The sequence below is a fragment of the Talpa occidentalis genome, unplaced genomic scaffold (assembly GCF_014898055.3).
Source record: "Talpa occidentalis isolate TD23 unplaced genomic scaffold, MPIMG_talOcc4v2.1 talOcc4.12, whole genome shotgun sequence".
NCBI classification, from domain to species: Eukaryota; Metazoa; Chordata; class Mammalia; order Eulipotyphla; family Talpidae; genus Talpa; species Talpa occidentalis.
In genome coordinates this window covers 101,528,417-101,544,839 of record NW_023601212.1, presented here as the reverse complement: position 1 = coordinate 101,544,839, position 16,423 = coordinate 101,528,417, and the positions used below count along the sequence as shown (strand labels likewise).

The 16,423-nt window shown below is 57.1% G+C and overlaps 1 protein-coding gene across 1 annotated transcript in view; it reads right to left on the bottom strand.

Moving 5' to 3' along the window:
- Window positions 1-16,423, bottom strand: part of ADCY9 (adenylate cyclase 9) — a 69,099-nt gene that overhangs the window by 12,256 nt on the left and 40,420 nt on the right. The window contains exons 2-4 of the mRNA XM_037507700.2: window positions 9,784-9,974; window positions 2,126-2,230; window positions 1,137-1,354 (exon numbers count right to left, since the gene is read on the bottom strand). Of these exons, the coding sequence (XP_037363597.1) occupies window positions 1,137-1,354; window positions 2,126-2,230; window positions 9,784-9,974 (514 nt within the window). The remainder of the gene's footprint in view (window positions 1-1,136; window positions 1,355-2,125; window positions 2,231-9,783; window positions 9,975-16,423) is intronic.

Below are 16,423 nucleotides of genomic sequence, written 5' to 3'. Positions count from 1 at the left end.
GAGGAAAACACCAAAGCAGCCACAAGGAGATGTGCTGCCACATTCAGCACAAAGTGACAGGTCCACCCTTCTAGAAGCTGCGCTCGCCTCTGTGATTAATACTGGGAAGTTCTGCCTCCAGGCATGGGTAACAGCTCCTTTGGACCAATCCTCCTTCATTTTATATCCATAAGGATATAAAAACGACTCCGGAAGGTACTGGAGATTGACCAAAGCAGGAAGAAAATGGGGGAGAGGCACTCATGTGAGTTCTCCATGTTTTTAACTAAAATGAGGTTGGAAATCCCAAAAGGAGAGAACCAGGGAGTAGGAGCCCCCAATTCTGCATTCAAGCTCCCCTCAGTCTCTGTAAGTCTTAGTGACTCCTGAAATGTGCGTGTGCAGCCAAGTTAAAGCTAAAAGGGCAGCTGCTGCCTGGTTTAGGGAGAGACATTTTGTGGCTTGAGTTCAGAGATGTTAACTGCCTGACCAAACAGAGACTGATACTCTTCAGAGGAATATAACAGAACCCAAAGTTTCTATGCACCATATACAAGGTGTCCAATATACTCCAAATTACTGGATGAAGAGACAGGAAAGATCCATACTGAACGGAAAAGCAACCCAGGGAGACCAGCTGGAGAGGACAGAGAGGCTTTGTATGTATGGGGATGTCACACAAGTATAACAACAGCCCAAGCAGTGAAAAGACAGTGATGGATTCTTAAAGTGTAGAACTGGACCTGGACTGCAGGTCAGGTCCAGTACAGCACCAACGTCATCTGCGTGAACTTGGTAACTACGCCTATGGGATGGGACAGGCTGGCTTTAGGGAGTGTTGTCAAGGGGTAAAGGGCGTGATGTGTGCAACTTACTGTCAAATGGTTCAGAAAAAGTGAAAAAAGTAAATTTCATAGAGAGAGAAAGTGAGAGAAGGGGAGAGAGAAAAGGAGAAAGATGGAGAATGACAGATATAATAAAAATTGGGCAAAGGCTATAAAGAGAATTCTTCGCAGAGGTCATGCAACCTTTCTGGAAGTTTCAAGTTACTTCAAAATAAACCCATGTACTGACCATGGAGGCCGGGCATGGCGCGAGGGTAAGCGAGAAGTGGGTGCCCCGTCCTGACGTCTGCTCCAGCCCTGCTCCGCCCTTACCTGTCTTCCTTGATAACATCCACAAAATGGGCATCTGTCTTTTCCCGGATGTTCTTGAATCTCAGGGGCAGGAGAGCAGACTGGTCCAGGCTCACGCCCGCCCACTTCCCCTTCTCCTGTAGGATCTCACACAGCGAGGTCTGGCTGTTGGTAAGCTTCTCCTCCTGGGGTGGGCTCAGCAGGCCGTTCTGAGTTTTGGAAGTAGGCCCTCCGGAAGCCTGCCTCAAGACAAGGAAGAGCAAGCAAAGATTGCAGAGGGGGTGCCACAAAACCTTCCCCCTTCTCCCCACCCCTCCCCACTCCCCTGGAGTCCCACTGACTATGCTGCAGGCTGAGACCTGCAGCTTCACGTGCATCTGCCTCTCCCCTATTGGCAAGTGGGCCTCAGGTGCCAGCCGCTGGAAGGAGGTGTGGTGGAAGAGCTGGGAGGGGTGGGGAGGCAAAGTCTCAGGGAAGATCTGAGGTTTCTGGATTTGCAAACCACTGACCCAGTGTTCCGGGGCTGGGGGGAGGCTGGGGGGTTCGAGGATGGATGGTTCAAGGAAACCAGCGCTGGGACTTAAGAGAAGGGGCCACGGGCTAAGTGCCAGACTGAGTGCTCCCACCAGCCCCCTGGGGGATGGCAGAGGGAGGCTTGTTGGGCGTCCCTGGAGCCAGCCGTCTTGGCTTTCTTGACAGGGCTCTTGTTGGGCCCTGCTGCCCCCGTGCAGGCCTGTCTGCAAGCTGCGGGCACGTCCTGAGGAAGCCCCTCTGCCCTGAGTCGAGGCCACTCCTGGCCCCCATCACTCACCCACGCTCCCAGCTTCTACTCAGGAGGGAGCCCCGTCCAGCTTAGCAAGTGGCCACCCCCACCCCCATCCTGCTCTTTACTGTCTATGCAGAGCCCAAGGGGTGGGGCTGGGGCGAGGAGGAGCGTCAGAACCGAGAGTCACCTTGGGTGGGTGCGCCAGGAGAGGAACTGACAGGAACAGCGGCCAAGAGCCCGTTACCTTGGTGCTGCTTTTCTGCTCCTCTTGACAGCCATTCTGGACTGTCCCTCCTTCGGCACCTGCTTCTGACTTGGGCGCAAACGTGATTCCACACGAAGGGCAGGTCTGCGAGAAAAACACGGAGCATAGGAACACACCCAGCAAACAGGGCCAGGAAATTCAAGCATGGCCGCTGCTGTTGCTACGTGCTGGCTCAGAGAATGGCTGTCACCAGACAAGGCTTAGACCCGCTCAAGCTCGCGTGGAAAATGAAGGGACAGAGTGAAAGCAGAAGCTGGCCCGGAGCCTGCACAGCGGCGCTGAAGGAGGAAACGGCCCACGTGCCCATCCGCAGACCACGGCTCAACAAACCAGGGTCTAGCCCAAGGTGGAATATTATTCAGCCATCAAAAGGACGAAGTGCTCACACTAATACACTTGGATAAAGTGTGACAATGTGACGCTGAGGGAGAGAAGTCAGGCCCCAAGTCAGACCATCTGCAGAGAACGTCCAGAAAAGGCAAATCCACAGAGATGGAAAGAAGCAATGTGGGCACCGGGGGTGAAGGGATAAGGGGCGAGGGGGTGACTCTACGGGGTGGCAGGATTCTTTCTGGGGTGATAATGACTGTGGTGATGGCTGCAGAGTCTCGCGAGTAGAGCAGGGGACCTGAGCTGTGCCCTACAAGGAGGCACTTTTGGACTCTGCTGTCATACAGACTGGCCCGGAACCCAGACTGAGCACCAGGCGGGCGCTCGACTCTGCCGAGCCGCTCCGGGGTGCGGGGGCTGCTGACAGTGGGGGATTCTTAAAAGCCTATGGAAACAGGCCGACCTAGAAGAGAGAAGCGAGGCTAGGCTCGGCAGGGACAGGCTTGGGCAAGGCTCGAATTTCTCACAGACCAGCCTCAAGCCCCTCCCGGAGATGCCCGTGGAGACCTCGTCCCTCCACTGTCACGTCTGTCAGGTGAGGGAGGGGCCTTCAGGCAGGCATGGCGGGGGGGCTGAGCGCGCAAGAGCCACCCCACCCCGGGCACTCAGCACTGGGCTCTCAGTGTGGCCTGGCAGCCCGAAGCTGCCACCAGGGGGTTTCCCAGGGAGAGGACACCCCGCAGCAGGACTTACCAGGACCTGAGATGCCGGCCTTGCGGCAGTTGTGTGCAGTGGACTGCACTGAGGAGGAGGCTGCTGTTTCACACGTTTGACACACATCTTTATGGTCCAGGCCAGAACCCAGGCCCGTCCCAAGTTAGAGTTCTAGACAACACGACAGTGGCTGGAAGAAGCCGAGACCCTGGCGAGCTGTGTAACCCGGAAGGCTGCTGCCGGCACCAGCTACACCTGGACATTGTCAGTTACTAGGAAATGAAAGCAGCTGAGCTCCAACAGGCCCGAGCACGCAGCATGGAGAGAGCCCATCAGGCGGCGCCTACAGCCCTTTACAATCCACCTCCGACTGTTTCCACTGTCAGAAACACGCCACAAAGTCGTCTCAAGCGCCCCTTGGCACCGAGCTGAACATTGACATGTGCTGCCACGAGGCCTCGCGCTTCTCACGTGAAAAACCACCCAGCCCCCGGTGCCGAGTGGCCTGCCTTCTCAGGGCCAACTGGCTTTGGGGGAGCAGCGGCAGTGTGCGGGCCCCTGCCACCCTGGCCCTCACAGACATGAGGACACAGCAAACAGTCACTTCTCTGCACTGTTACCCGCAAGCCTGGAGACGCGGGGAGACTGTGGGGACACCCGGCTTCGGAACCACCGCCCCTCTGCTCTACCACCGAGGGGCTGGGAATCTCCAAGCCTCAGTTTTCTCCTGTGCAAAATGGGATTTAATCTCCCTCAAAGAATTATCCTAAGGGCAAAAAGAGGACAGACAGGTGAAGCTTGTCAAAGGTCTAATTTTGGCACACTCACTCTGACCCCTGGGACCACCGAATTGAGGACAACGATGAGGCCACATCCTAAGGAGAACTGTGATTGATTGGTGATGCCTGCCACAAGCAAAGGGCTGGAAAAGAAGCCCTCTTGATCGACTGGTGAGGTCTGCCTCGGGTGAAGGGCTGGAGCAGGGGAAGCACATGCATTGGCCATGGCTGGCTGGCACAACGCCTGAAGAGATGGTGGGTGCTTCATACATGTTGGTGCTTAGTGTCACAGCCTCTGGGGAGTGTTTTCTGGTAATGAAGAGACAGCACCTGATAGTGTAACAGCCTCGTCTATGGCATCCTCGTCTATCTGCTTCTATCTGGGGGTTCCTGCTATCTAGGGGGCTCTTGGCATCTGTGTTTCAAATTATTGTTCTCTCTAGCACTCCCGAGGCACTTCACAAACAGGTGTCTCATCTGGATTCCCCTGGGCACACGGACTGTTCACACATGAGATATTTTGAGCATCATAGAAAAAGAATGTGAAAGGTGACATCACACTTATCAGACACCAGAGGGCTCACGGTCTCTGCAGGGATCCCTGGATGGGATGAAGGCCGCACAGCTGCAGATACATGCCCTCTGCGAAGGTCTCAGCTGCCAAGGGTTGGCAGGAAGGCTGGGGGGAGTGGGGGGCCGGAGCTGGATAACTCAAGGCTACAACCCTTTGACAACAGAGGCCAAGCAGCCGGCAGTCGCATCTAACACATGGACACATGTATGACACAGGGTGAGGCCTCACAGAGCTGCCCGCACAGGCCCTTGGAAGCAGGGGCGAGACAGATGTGGGCGGTCACGGCTGTCAGGGTCACATGCCCAGCAGTGCAGAGGGGGATCCCTATTGGGATCCCTGATGGCTGAACAGCGCTCACGGCTCACACTGCTACTTTGCTTTTGGGGGAAATTTTGTTGACTAAAGCACTAAAACGAATGAAATAAAAATCATGGAGAAGTCATCTGCCCCAAAGGAGGCATTCTCACACCCCACCGCCCCCCTCAAGCTGAAGCCCCCCTAGACGGTCCCACTATGCTGCATCATAGCGGGGCTCGTCCCCCTTCTCCACACCCCCATCAGTGCCCTTTATCCTCCAGCTTCACTTTAATGGGGTTGCAACTGGATCTTTCAGGCCAAGCAGGACCCCTCGGTGAAGCTCAAGCAGGCCTTAAGCACGGCCCCACCCCCTGCCAGAAGCTGGAGCTGCGAAGTGTCCGGCATGCGGGAACTACCCAGGGCTCCTCCCTCTGGCTCACAGGGAAGCCATGCTGGCAGGCCCCCTGCGGTGCCCCCTTGCAGGGGGTGGGGTGGGGGGCAGCAGCTTCGGCTTCAGCTTCGCTCGCTGATCTCACTGAATCCTCATAACAACCCGGGAGCACGAGCAACCCTGGGGCAGAGACACTCGTCCACCATGGGGGGCCGTGGGCCGCCTGCCTGTTCCCAGGCCACCCCGGCCTCCCCCATGCCAGGCTCTGTAGGAAGATGGACGGCGACAGCGTCTCCCTCACCCGGCGCATGTGCATGTCGTGAGCACACTCCGACACTCGCACCCTGCGTCTGCCAGGAGTCTGTGGCCAGAGCTACGGAGTGGTTCTATCTGCAGGGCGATTGCTCTTCACAAGATAAATAATTTCCAAGCCGACAGCTGTCCCTTTTCACCGCTGTTAAGGGCGGGAGCGGGAAACCTCTCTTCTGAGAACTGAGGAGGAAGCAGCGGCAGAGCCTGGCCCGGCCTGTTGAGTCCACCGCGGCGGCCGGGTCACGGGAGCTCTGGGCTCAGGGTGGCCGTGGGGCAGAGTCCGGCCCACACCCTGGACGCCTGTGCAGCAGGCCGGCCATGAGCCCCGCTGGCAGGTGAGCAGCCTGGCAGACATGTCCTTAGAGCTGGCCAGGCGTCTGGCCACCGAGCGGGCCTGGAGCGGCAGCTCTGCGTGACAGCCTAGCCGGCCGCAGGCCTGGTCACCACACGGGGCGCCCAGCAGGCCTCCCGTCCCCACGCTGCTGAAGCGAACGGCCAGGCACGGGCATGCGTACGTCAAACAGGTGGATTCTGCTGACAGAACACTGACAGGATGGAAGCACGCCGTGAGAGGAAGGAGCAACAGAAAGAGGCTGCCCCGCGTGCGGCTAACAGACAACGGGTGCAGAGGATAAGGCTTGTACTTGGGGAACCTCATCTCCACAGTGCTTGGCCCCCGGGCGAAGCCAGTTAGGTGGCACCCAACGTGTGATCTCATTCCAGTCCACAGACAATGCACAGCACACACATTTATGCTTACATGATGCAGTACCATAGAATGAAAACAGAACAAACTGCTAATGCCAAGTTAAATTTCACCTTTCTGAGCGTGACAGCCTGACAGATAGGGGAAAGTGGTTCAAGCCCCAGGGTGGGCGCCTGGCATGCTCTCGACAAAGCCATGGACACCGCTGGGGCTCTGAGCCGGGGCAGCTCCATGGCCCGAGGTCCTGCCCCCACCATGGTGTCTGACCGCCCCACGTCCTGACCCTGCAGCCTGACCCGGCCTGGTCTCTCCTGTCTTTCAATGACCTTGTCGCTGCTGAGGAGCCCCAGTCAAGTGCTTTTCAGAGTGTTACTGAACTTGGACTTGTTTGATGCTTTCCCATGGGTCAACTGAGGCTTAGGATTTGGGGGAAGCACCCCAAGAGGTGTTATTGCATCGCCACAGGTCTCCCCTGGGGTTCAGGGTCCACTACATCTGCGGAGTCACATCTGTCGTTAGCACGTTGTGTGGGTGATGAGTCTCCCCATTGTCTGATGTGGGTGGGGCCTGCCAGGCCGCCCACTGCCACGCCTCCCTCCCTCCCACCCCAGCAATGATGAGGGGATGCAAACGGCCTTTTCCCCTGAAACTGGAACCCACTGATTTCAGAATTCACGGGTGGGCTGACCCATCCCCTCAGGGGGCTCCTCTCACCCAGTCCCCTGGGCCCCCACGTCGGCTCCTGGGTCTCATCTGGCAATGAGAGCTGCCAGTGGGTGTGGGACCTGCACTACCCCAGCTGGGGCGACACACGACTTGAATACAGAGGATGCATGAAAACTCCTTTTTAAAAAGCGAACTTCATGTCCACTTTCAGAGTCAGCCGTCAGACTGTTTTCCTGACAGTTTTATCGAGACACAGTTCACCCACCACACACGTCAAGTGTGGTTTCTAGTAAATTCGTGGAGTCGCGCAAGTATTGCTACTGTCCGCTCAGACCACCGCGTTAGACACTGATCCAGTGTCTGAACCAGAGAGACCCACACTGGGCCTGTTCACGACTTTACAAGCAAATAACAAGGAGATAAAGGGAGTAACTGTTTACTTGGCCCATTGACAGAGGCCAGGTAGCCAGGAAGGGCAAGCAGGACCCTTGCAGTGACAGCCCCTGTGGGCCGCCAGCCCCGGCTTCCTCGCCGCACGATGCACATGGCCTGCAGCGGGATCCGAGCCTGGCCGAGGGGGCCCCTGGAGTGACCAAGCAAGAGCTCACGGTTCCAGCAACAGGACCTGGCCGCCAGGCCGCCAGCCCCCTAAGATGCCGTCTCCACAACGCCAGCCCAGTCTTGAACCTGCATGACCAGCAGCCCTCTCCTACACTGGGGGGGCGCTGCCTGGGGCGGGGGCCCTGCTGGGAGGGGCTGACCACAGAGCAGCAGCAGCGACGAGGACAGACGCCAGGCCCCAAGAAGGGTGAGGAGCTAAGCTCTCGGGGTGCTGGCTGTCGGGCCCCCCCCACCCCGACACCTGCACAGACAACCCCCAGGAACCCGGGAGCAAGCAGCTGGCACTTCCCATTTCTACTGCTCAAAAGATGGTACTTGAGGGGAGGCCTAGTTACAATCGACCTGACCTTGCACACACACCACTTTCTGCCCGTCATCGAGTCTGCTATCAAGTTGGCAAGGATGTGGTCAGTGACGGGGTTCCCTGCTCCCCGCATGGACACAGGAGGGCAGGCGGCAGAATCGTGAGGGGGAATCCCCCAGACTGCCAAGCCTACAGTGGAGAAGGGCCCCTCCCACTCCGTAGGATCCCAGTAATTCTGATTTTCCGGATGGCTCCGGCCTCAGGGAGCCTCTCCCCAACACCATCGGAACATTCCGGAAATGGTACCTCAAGATCCAACCCGTCCTTCCTGGGAGGTGCTCAAGTTCCTTTTAGGAATCACAGTCAACTCTACAGTCACAAGGTTCTAGAAAACGCTGAGTGAGTCTGGGAAACGCACACGTGGCAACAGGACACGTTAACCAGTTTTTGCCTGTCTAGATTCACGAATAAGCATAAATTTAAATTTAAAAATTTAAACAGAGCAAGAAATGCTTTTTTTGGATGAGAGAAGCCTCCTTAGGGCAACTTGGCAGAGTGGCTGCTCCAAAACAGGCACCCTGCACCCGTGGGTGACGCGCACAAGCACCCTGCACCCGTGGGTGACACGCACAAGCACTCTGCACCTGTGGGCAGCGCACTCGCAACCTACAAAATAACAGACACATGAATCGCTTCTTCGGGGGCTTGGCGTTCTAGTTCTCTGCTTAAATACAGTTCTGTGTGCGGCTGAGGAAATCGTCTGTCCCCAAACAATAAACCACGCGTGCAAGGCCGTGCCTACACGGGCCTCCCTGCCGCCCTGCTGGTGTCTTGGAGCTGCACTCCTCCGAGGATAGGGGGGGCACCTTCACACCTGTCCTACCGGTACCCCCGCCGGGCGACCACCTCCCGCACCCATGGGGCATCAGGCAACATCTGAGACAAGCAAGTCTTCACCCTGGGAGGAGGGGGTGCTGCTGGCAACAGTAGAGGGTGGGGAGCTGCTCGGTAATCCCCACAGAGACTTATCTGCCCAAGATGTGGGAGCGCAGACGCTGAGAGAACCTGCAGTGACCTCACAAAGCCCAGATAAAAGTGACAGATGAGCCGTCAGCAACCCAGAGCAGTGACACTCAGACGGGGGACAGGCCAGCTGGCGCCACCCCGCGGCGGCCCGTCTGGGCAGCACCAGCACGCTGGCCTTCAGACCTGGGGTGAGCAAGAGAGGCCGGGACACACTGGGACACATTGGGCAAGAGGCCGTCCCGCTGGCCCACACAGTACGGGGCTGCCTGGACTCCAAACAGCCACGAGGAATTGTCCTCGTTTTTTTAAAATGTGGAAAACAGCAACTCTCTGAACTACGCAAGCAAACAAGAGCTACCAGTGGGAGGCGTGAAGCAAATATGGAAGCTGCAAACATGGCCCGGCCATGTGGCTCATCCCTGGCCCGTTCACGCCCAGGGAGTCCCATGGTCTCGTCCGCAGGCCCTGCCCCAGGGATGTGTGTTCTTGGCCCAGCCGGCCACTTGTGAGCCCCAGACCCACAGCCTTCAAGGTGACCACGAAAGCCTGGATTTGCAGAGACGCGTGACATCAGACCCAGGGGCTCTCAAACCAGACTTGGGAGATCCCCCTTCTCCACGGGGCTCGTTGGCTCTCAGATACCCCAAAAGAAGTCACGGGTCATGGACAAAGAAAGGAACAAGCCGAGGGAGAAGCGTGGCTATGTGATGCAGGAAGGAGATGGGGGAGCGTCTGTGGCAAAACAGCGAAGATACTAAAAACGCAAAATGCCACCAACTTTATCAGTGAATTTAGAAGCCGTAAAACCAACTGCAGAGCATCCAAGGTGCCTGCCACAGGCCCAAGGCTGCTATTTTTCACATGTTCTACTGCGGAATTAATATAAAGCTTTAGAAGTAGGAAAAAAAAAAACTAACCTTAAGGTTATCAAAGGTTTTGACAGTCTGTGCCAAGTCACTGACACTCCCTGGCGACGCTGTCCCCTGTCCCCTAGGGCCTGAGGACACCCGTGAGCCGTCAATGACCTCGAGGCCAGAAAGCAAGGCCTCTGAGCAGCTGCAACGAGGCTCCTTCGCTCTCTGACCCGCTATCAGGTATGTCTTCAAACCTACGGACGAAAATTACAGTCAGCACAGCTTCAACCACCGTGTGTTGAGATGCAGCTCGATCTTGCTCCCCGCGCAGGCCCCGCTCCTGGAAAGTCGAGAGTAAAGCGAAAATGTGAGTGTCACAGCCTCCTGCTGAGTCCACCACCTCTCAGAAATGCCCGCCCCTCGGGGACCACGAGCCCCAGCAGCTCTTCTTACCCACATTCTGGCTCCCTGGAGTGGCTTCTCTGTGGAGGGCAGGGAGGAGCACCCAGGGTGCCTCTGTGAGAGCAGAAGAGCCCCATGGGGTTGGAGCTGCTACGCTTTGTGGGTTCCCCGTCAGCCACGGACATGTACAGCAGAGTGCTGGGGAGCGCAGGCCACTCCCCCACGCCAGGAGCCACACAGCTCCCAGGAGAAGCTGGCCCCACTGCACCAGGCGGGACTCAGAGCCTCCCTCCTTTTGGACTCAAAAAGTATCTGTTTTCTGTAGGGTCCAAGCCTACAGCGGGGACACGCAGCTTTTGTCTGCCTGCCATCTGGGGACCCTCGCTCTCATAAAATCTCATGAAAAAGAAAACCTGGCCAAATCACCAAGGACGCTGCACCCCACGGCCCTGGTCCAGGCCAAGCCAGGCGTTGCAGCACACAAGGCCCTGGCCCCGCCCGTCTGCAGGGAGGGCGTAGGGGCAGTTCCTCCAGACAGGACTTGGGGGATTTCTGGAAAAAAAGCAAAACTTCCGTGGAGAAATCCACTGTAAGTCCTCACTGGAATTTAGCCTGACTACAAACTCAGTGACGGGAGTGAAGACGTCATTTATCCAATAAACACGTCTGACCTGGTGCTGGTACAGAGAGCAGACTCAGGGCAGGGTCCTGTCTGGAGAGTTTATGCTGCAGCGGGAGGGGGAAGGAGGCGGGAGAAGCGTCTGAGCGCCAAGTCCTCAGTTACTTACGCTGGGTACGGAGCTAATGAACGCTTTAAAATTAATTCCTTGGATTACCTAGGGACTAATCAATAGACCTTAACTACTCCACTATTTCATCACTTAATCTCTCTTCAGCCCCTCCGCTCTCACAGAAATACTATATGGTGGTTATGCTTTAAGTCCTCTCTCCTGAGAATTTGGACAGTCCTGAGACGCCCTGTGGGCGGCTGAGCTACAGGTAGAATCAGAGAATTAAGCAAAGAATCCAGATGCTCACTGACCCCCAAAGCGGGGAACCAAACGCTCACTCTTAGCTCTACAGGCCCTAAACTTCTGGGCCTATTTTTTCCTGGGGTTTTTTTTTTTCCTCCAACAAAAATATGCATCCCAGTCAGCACCCAGACCAGTCCCACCGTGACTAACTGCATGTACAAGCCTGACAGGAGGACATGAGTTGGAGGAGACAGTAGCGTGAAAACGCCTATGTGTGGATTTGTCCTGCCCGGGGCATAAAAGCCGTGGCCTCTGCGGGCTGCCCAGGTCAAGTCCCACTCCAGCCCACCTGGGCATCTGCCAGTGCAGGACCTGGGCCCTGGAGCTGCCCCATGGACCCTCCCCGACCCCCAAACATGGGGATCAGTCACCGGGCAGCACATGGGGGGCAGTGCGGCCGCTGCAGAGGACTGCTTTGGGGAGCAGGGGATGGAGGACAGTTTTGACTGGAGGGGTGAGGAGCAGCCAGGGGAGGGTTTCCACAATGCCTAAAGCTGGCTGAGCTTAGGATGCTATTCCCTGGGAGACGCTGGCACCCCAAGCCGGGGCCCAGGTCAGGTGACTACACCCCCCACCCCTGCAGCTCCAAAGTGAAGGTGGCCTTGCTGGACCTGGAGGAGCGGCCACCACAACCCCGAAGAGGAGCCTGCAGCCGCAGGCCCCAGGCCCAGGCTACATGGAGCTGCGGCTTCCAGGTCCACTTACGGCAGGTCCCGCTACCACCTCCCACCTGCCTCACTCTCTGTTGTTGCAGGGTCAGGAAGGAAGCAGCCTGACCCTGCTCTGGGGCTTCATGCAGAATCCCTGGACGGGGCAGTTGAGGGTGCTGTGGGGCCCAGCAGAGGGCACCGTCCACAAACTGGGGTAGAGCAGGCAGGGGCTCCAGGGACATGGCTCCCAGCTGAGGCCTGGAGGTGCAGGGTCAGCCCAGAGAGCGCCACGGCAGCGGGTCCCAGAGAAGCCGTGCACAGGCCCAGAGGGAGACCCTGTAGGCACAGCTGAAGGATGGCGGCGAGCTTGGTGGGGCTGCAACAGAGAATGTGGGAGGCTGGAAGGTGGCCAGGGATGATCTGGGAGGCAGGAAGTCACAGCAGAAACAGGCCTCAACCCCCCAAGTGAGGAGGTGGAAGCAAAGCTCCCCCCACCCCAGGCCGACCTGGAGGAGCAGTGACAGTGGGGGGGTGGCCTCGGCTTCTCCACCCCCTAACCACGGGGCCCGAGGGGGCAGATGTGAGGGTCCCTAACACAGGTGCCCCAACCGCAGAGCCTGGCACGGGGCAAAACTCAGGCTCAGATTCAGTGATTATCAGCAAGGGAGGGGGCAGCGGGTGACCTGCTTATCCTGGGCGTCCTTTCATGCCCTGTCTGTGCACAAAGGCACTTGAAGAGCTGCTGAACCAGTAACTGCTCTGAATCTGCTTCTCACTTGACGTTTTCTTCCGCAAGCCCCCGGGGCCACTCTCACTGATCTGCCACCGCGGTGCTCTGAGGTCAGAGGCGCACCCGAGTCCACAGCAAGCCAAGCTGTGAACAAACAGAGCCTCTCTCCTCCTCTGGGCCCCAACACAGAGAGGCAAACTGAAGGCGGAACTTTGGCCTGAACTGGGGGCTACAGGTGTGATCAGGGGCTTCGCGGCACCAGGGCTGGCACTGAGCTCCCGCCCGCCCGCCTTGCCAGAGTCCTGAGCCGCGCGTGCAAGAGATCAAGTGTAATGAGTAACTACACGCCGGGACTCCAGGGTCTAAGTTCATCAGAAAGACTTTTTGGGAGCAGAAAGTCAAAATGTGGCAATGTGGCAGTTAAATGATTTATTTTGATCAGTGGGGTGTGAACGGGAGAATGATTACCAAGATGTCTCACTGTGTCTTCTGTAATTGATTTTAAGTCCACCAACCAGGTTTCTGGGGCTGAGCCTGGAGACGCTTCCTAGTCTGTGGCTGTGAGGCTAGAGCCTGGCGTGGCCAGAGCCCAGTGACGCCGGAGCCCAGCGTGGCCAGAGCCTAGTCTGTGGCTGCCATTCCAAAGTCTATCATCACCGCTCTGAGGACAGCCACTGACATGCACTCGCTGTGGCTCAGCCCTGGTAGACTAAGTATGGTCTGATGGTGGATGTCAAAATCCATTTTGGAAAAGAGGGATCGCTCTGGCCTCCATGCTGGGGTCCTACTCCAGGGGGCCCTTGCATTGGTGGGTGAAGTCCTCAGTCACCCACAATCAGGACCTGCCCGGCAGCTCCAGGGGGGAGGAAGGGGCACCATGAGCCGCAGCCTGGAGCTCGCCCCACTGGGAGCACCAGCCAGGCTGGGCGCTCCAAACTGCAGCTCCGTCCCTGCTGAGGTCTGTGGCAGCCTAGCAGGGAGAAGGGTTATTTAAACCCAAATGTAGCTGGTCCTCAAGGAAAGCCACGACTGAAAATGCCCCTAGCCTACCAAGCAGCCGGGCCACCGCAACAGGCTGGTTACGGCATTACCCAACGCTCCTGCTTAAGGAAACCAGATGTTTTGGTGAAAAACAAGACACATTTTTACCTTCCTAACATGAGGACACTCTGGGCAGGTCTAAGGCCCTGCTAGTCTCCGCCAGACATCATAAGGACAGTCCTGCCGGCTGCCCCAACAGGTCACGCTAAACCACGGGCTCCGCCAGCAAGTGGCTGTCAGTGAAATGAAGGTGGAGACAGAAGGCTGTGGCTGCCAGGGCCCGCGGCGGGGTACTGGGGCCTCTGCTGACGGCATGGGGCTCCCTCGGGGCGTGATGGAGAGTGAATGGGGTGACGGCTGCAGAACTTGAGTCTACTACGCTCCACTAAATTGCACACCTCTGAGGGGTGAAGAAGTCTGTGATGTCTACTTCCATGAGCTGCTTTTAGAAAAGAGAAGAAACTGCCCTCCCACCAGAGCTTCCACAAGGTGTAGCAGGATGAGGGTCAGAGGAGCAGCGCTGGTAAGAGGAGCACCCTGGGGCACCAGGCAAAGGAGCGGGCAGGGCAGGTGAAGGGAAAACGTGAACACAAAGGATTGAGACAGACAACATGGTCGAGCTGCACTGGAAAAACTTAGACAAGAAAAACGGCGAAACAACCTTGAAGGATGACACGCTCAACATGGCGAGCGCCCAGAAGTCTGGGAGAGATTAAACAAAAGAAAACAGAGCTTTGACCTTGACGGGCTATCGCCAAGAATCATCTAATTTGCAAAACCCTCACAGCCTGGGTCAGACCTGACAGAGCTGGGACCACCCAGCGCCCAGCCGCCCCGGCCTGCGGCTTCCCCCTCGCCCAGAACATGGGTCTGCAGACGTGTCTTCCCTGGGCTGGGGGCCAAGTGCCCGGGACCTGCTCAGAGCCTCCTCTGAGGGGGGCAGCTGCCCGCCTCACCCAGAAACCCCATGTCACATGAAGCAAGCCCAGTTCCTCACTCCCGAGGCCCCTTCTTGGGAGGAGATGCCCGGCCTGACACTGCGGGCCACGGCAGGGTCTGGCAAGGGGCTGCCACGGTCCCTTCTGCACAGGCTGATGCCGCTGTGCCTCCAGCCAGGGGATGGAGGGGTGCGGCCAGAGGAGGCTCGCGGGCATGTCCCAGAATCCAGGCCAGGGTCTCACGGTGCATCACGAAGGCACAGATGAAGACAAGCCCCACGTCCACTGCCAGTGGGGCAGACGGACGGACGGTGGCCCAGGACACAAGGACGGCGGTGTGGCCAGATATGACCAGGGCAGCCACAGGCAGGGGCTCGAGGGGCCAGAAGTAAGCTGGCAAGGCTTTGTGTGCTCACGGCACCAGCTCAGACTTCCTGCCCTTCTGCTTCTGGCCCTGCATCCACTGTGCAGCTTACTTTACAAAAGGGCACCCAGACTCTTCAAAGCATGGCCATCGTTCAATACGGCGGACAGGTGGGGGATAGTCCCAGATGGAAGGCGACGGCACAGGCTGAAGACGCAGATGGACCCGGCAGGAAGGCCCCAGTAGGCCCTGCCAACCCCTCAGGAGACCAGGTTTGGCCTCTATACTCCCTAAGAGCATCTTGTTAACAGCAGGTTCCCTGAGCGTGATCATTTATTTTGTCTGTGCAGGACAGTGTCCTTGTTCTCAGGAGACGCCTGCTGAAAAATTTGGGGTGCAGGGCCAGATGCCTGCAGCTGTGCTAGCCTTGCAGTGGCCCAGGGAAGAAAAGGACACACGGAGGAACAGGCGCACACACACACGCATACGTGCACATAGAAACACACCAGTGTGCACACGCACACACAAACACTTCCATGGACACACATGCACACCCGTGTCACGGGTGTGCATGCAAACACACAGTGCATACAAACACATTTACACACGCATGCCTTTGCACCCCTGTGTAAATACACACGTGCAATGCACAAACACTAGAAGGGCGTGCAAAAACACACAGCCCTTGCGTGTGCATCTGTGTAAGTGCATACATTTTAGGAGGAAGAGAGAAAGCAAATTCGGCGAAGTGCTAAGCTGGAGATCCCGGGTGAAGGCCCGATCAGTGTCCTTAAATCGCGCTTTCAGCTTTCTGCAGGTTTGACATTTTAAAAGAAAAAGTTGGAAAAAAGGAAAGGCAAACCAAAACTGTGGCAAAACCAAGCAAACATTTAGACGACACCACGAGGAAGACAAGCACCAGCAGAGGAGGCCGCCGGCGGGGGGCGGGGTCCCTCACCTGGCAGGTGGGTACGGCGCTCGCTTCCTTAAGTCAGGCTGCCGGCTTGTTTTATGTGGTCTTCTGTGTCTGTATCATATTTCACAAGTTTTACAATATTGTGGTTTCCCCAAAGAATAAACAGACCGAACAAAGCAGAACTGTGTGTGCAGCGTGGGGGGAGTAAGGGATCTACACTCCCGAGGAGCAGAGAGCCGCTCAGCCACTGGCGCCAGCTGCCCGGGCTCCCCTGCCCCTCGCCAGCCCCCCCACAGCTGCCAAAGGAGCTCATGACTCGGTTGCTAGGAAAACGCCCCTCACTCACACGGCAGGATGACTTATTAAAGGTATTGCAAGATGGTCGCTTGCTGCGGGAGCAAGTGGCTTCCAGGAAGTTATTTTCCCATAAATCACATATAAACACTTACCAAAAAATATTTAAAACTCCCATAGGACTTGGTCCTTAATTCTTTTCTCCTGCTATTGCTACAAAGATAACGGAAACAAATATTTATTGTTTACAGCTGGCTGGAATTTAATCCCAAGCAACTGGTCAGCAGACTCACACGCTGCAGCACTGACGTGCAAGATCCCACGCTGAGCGCCG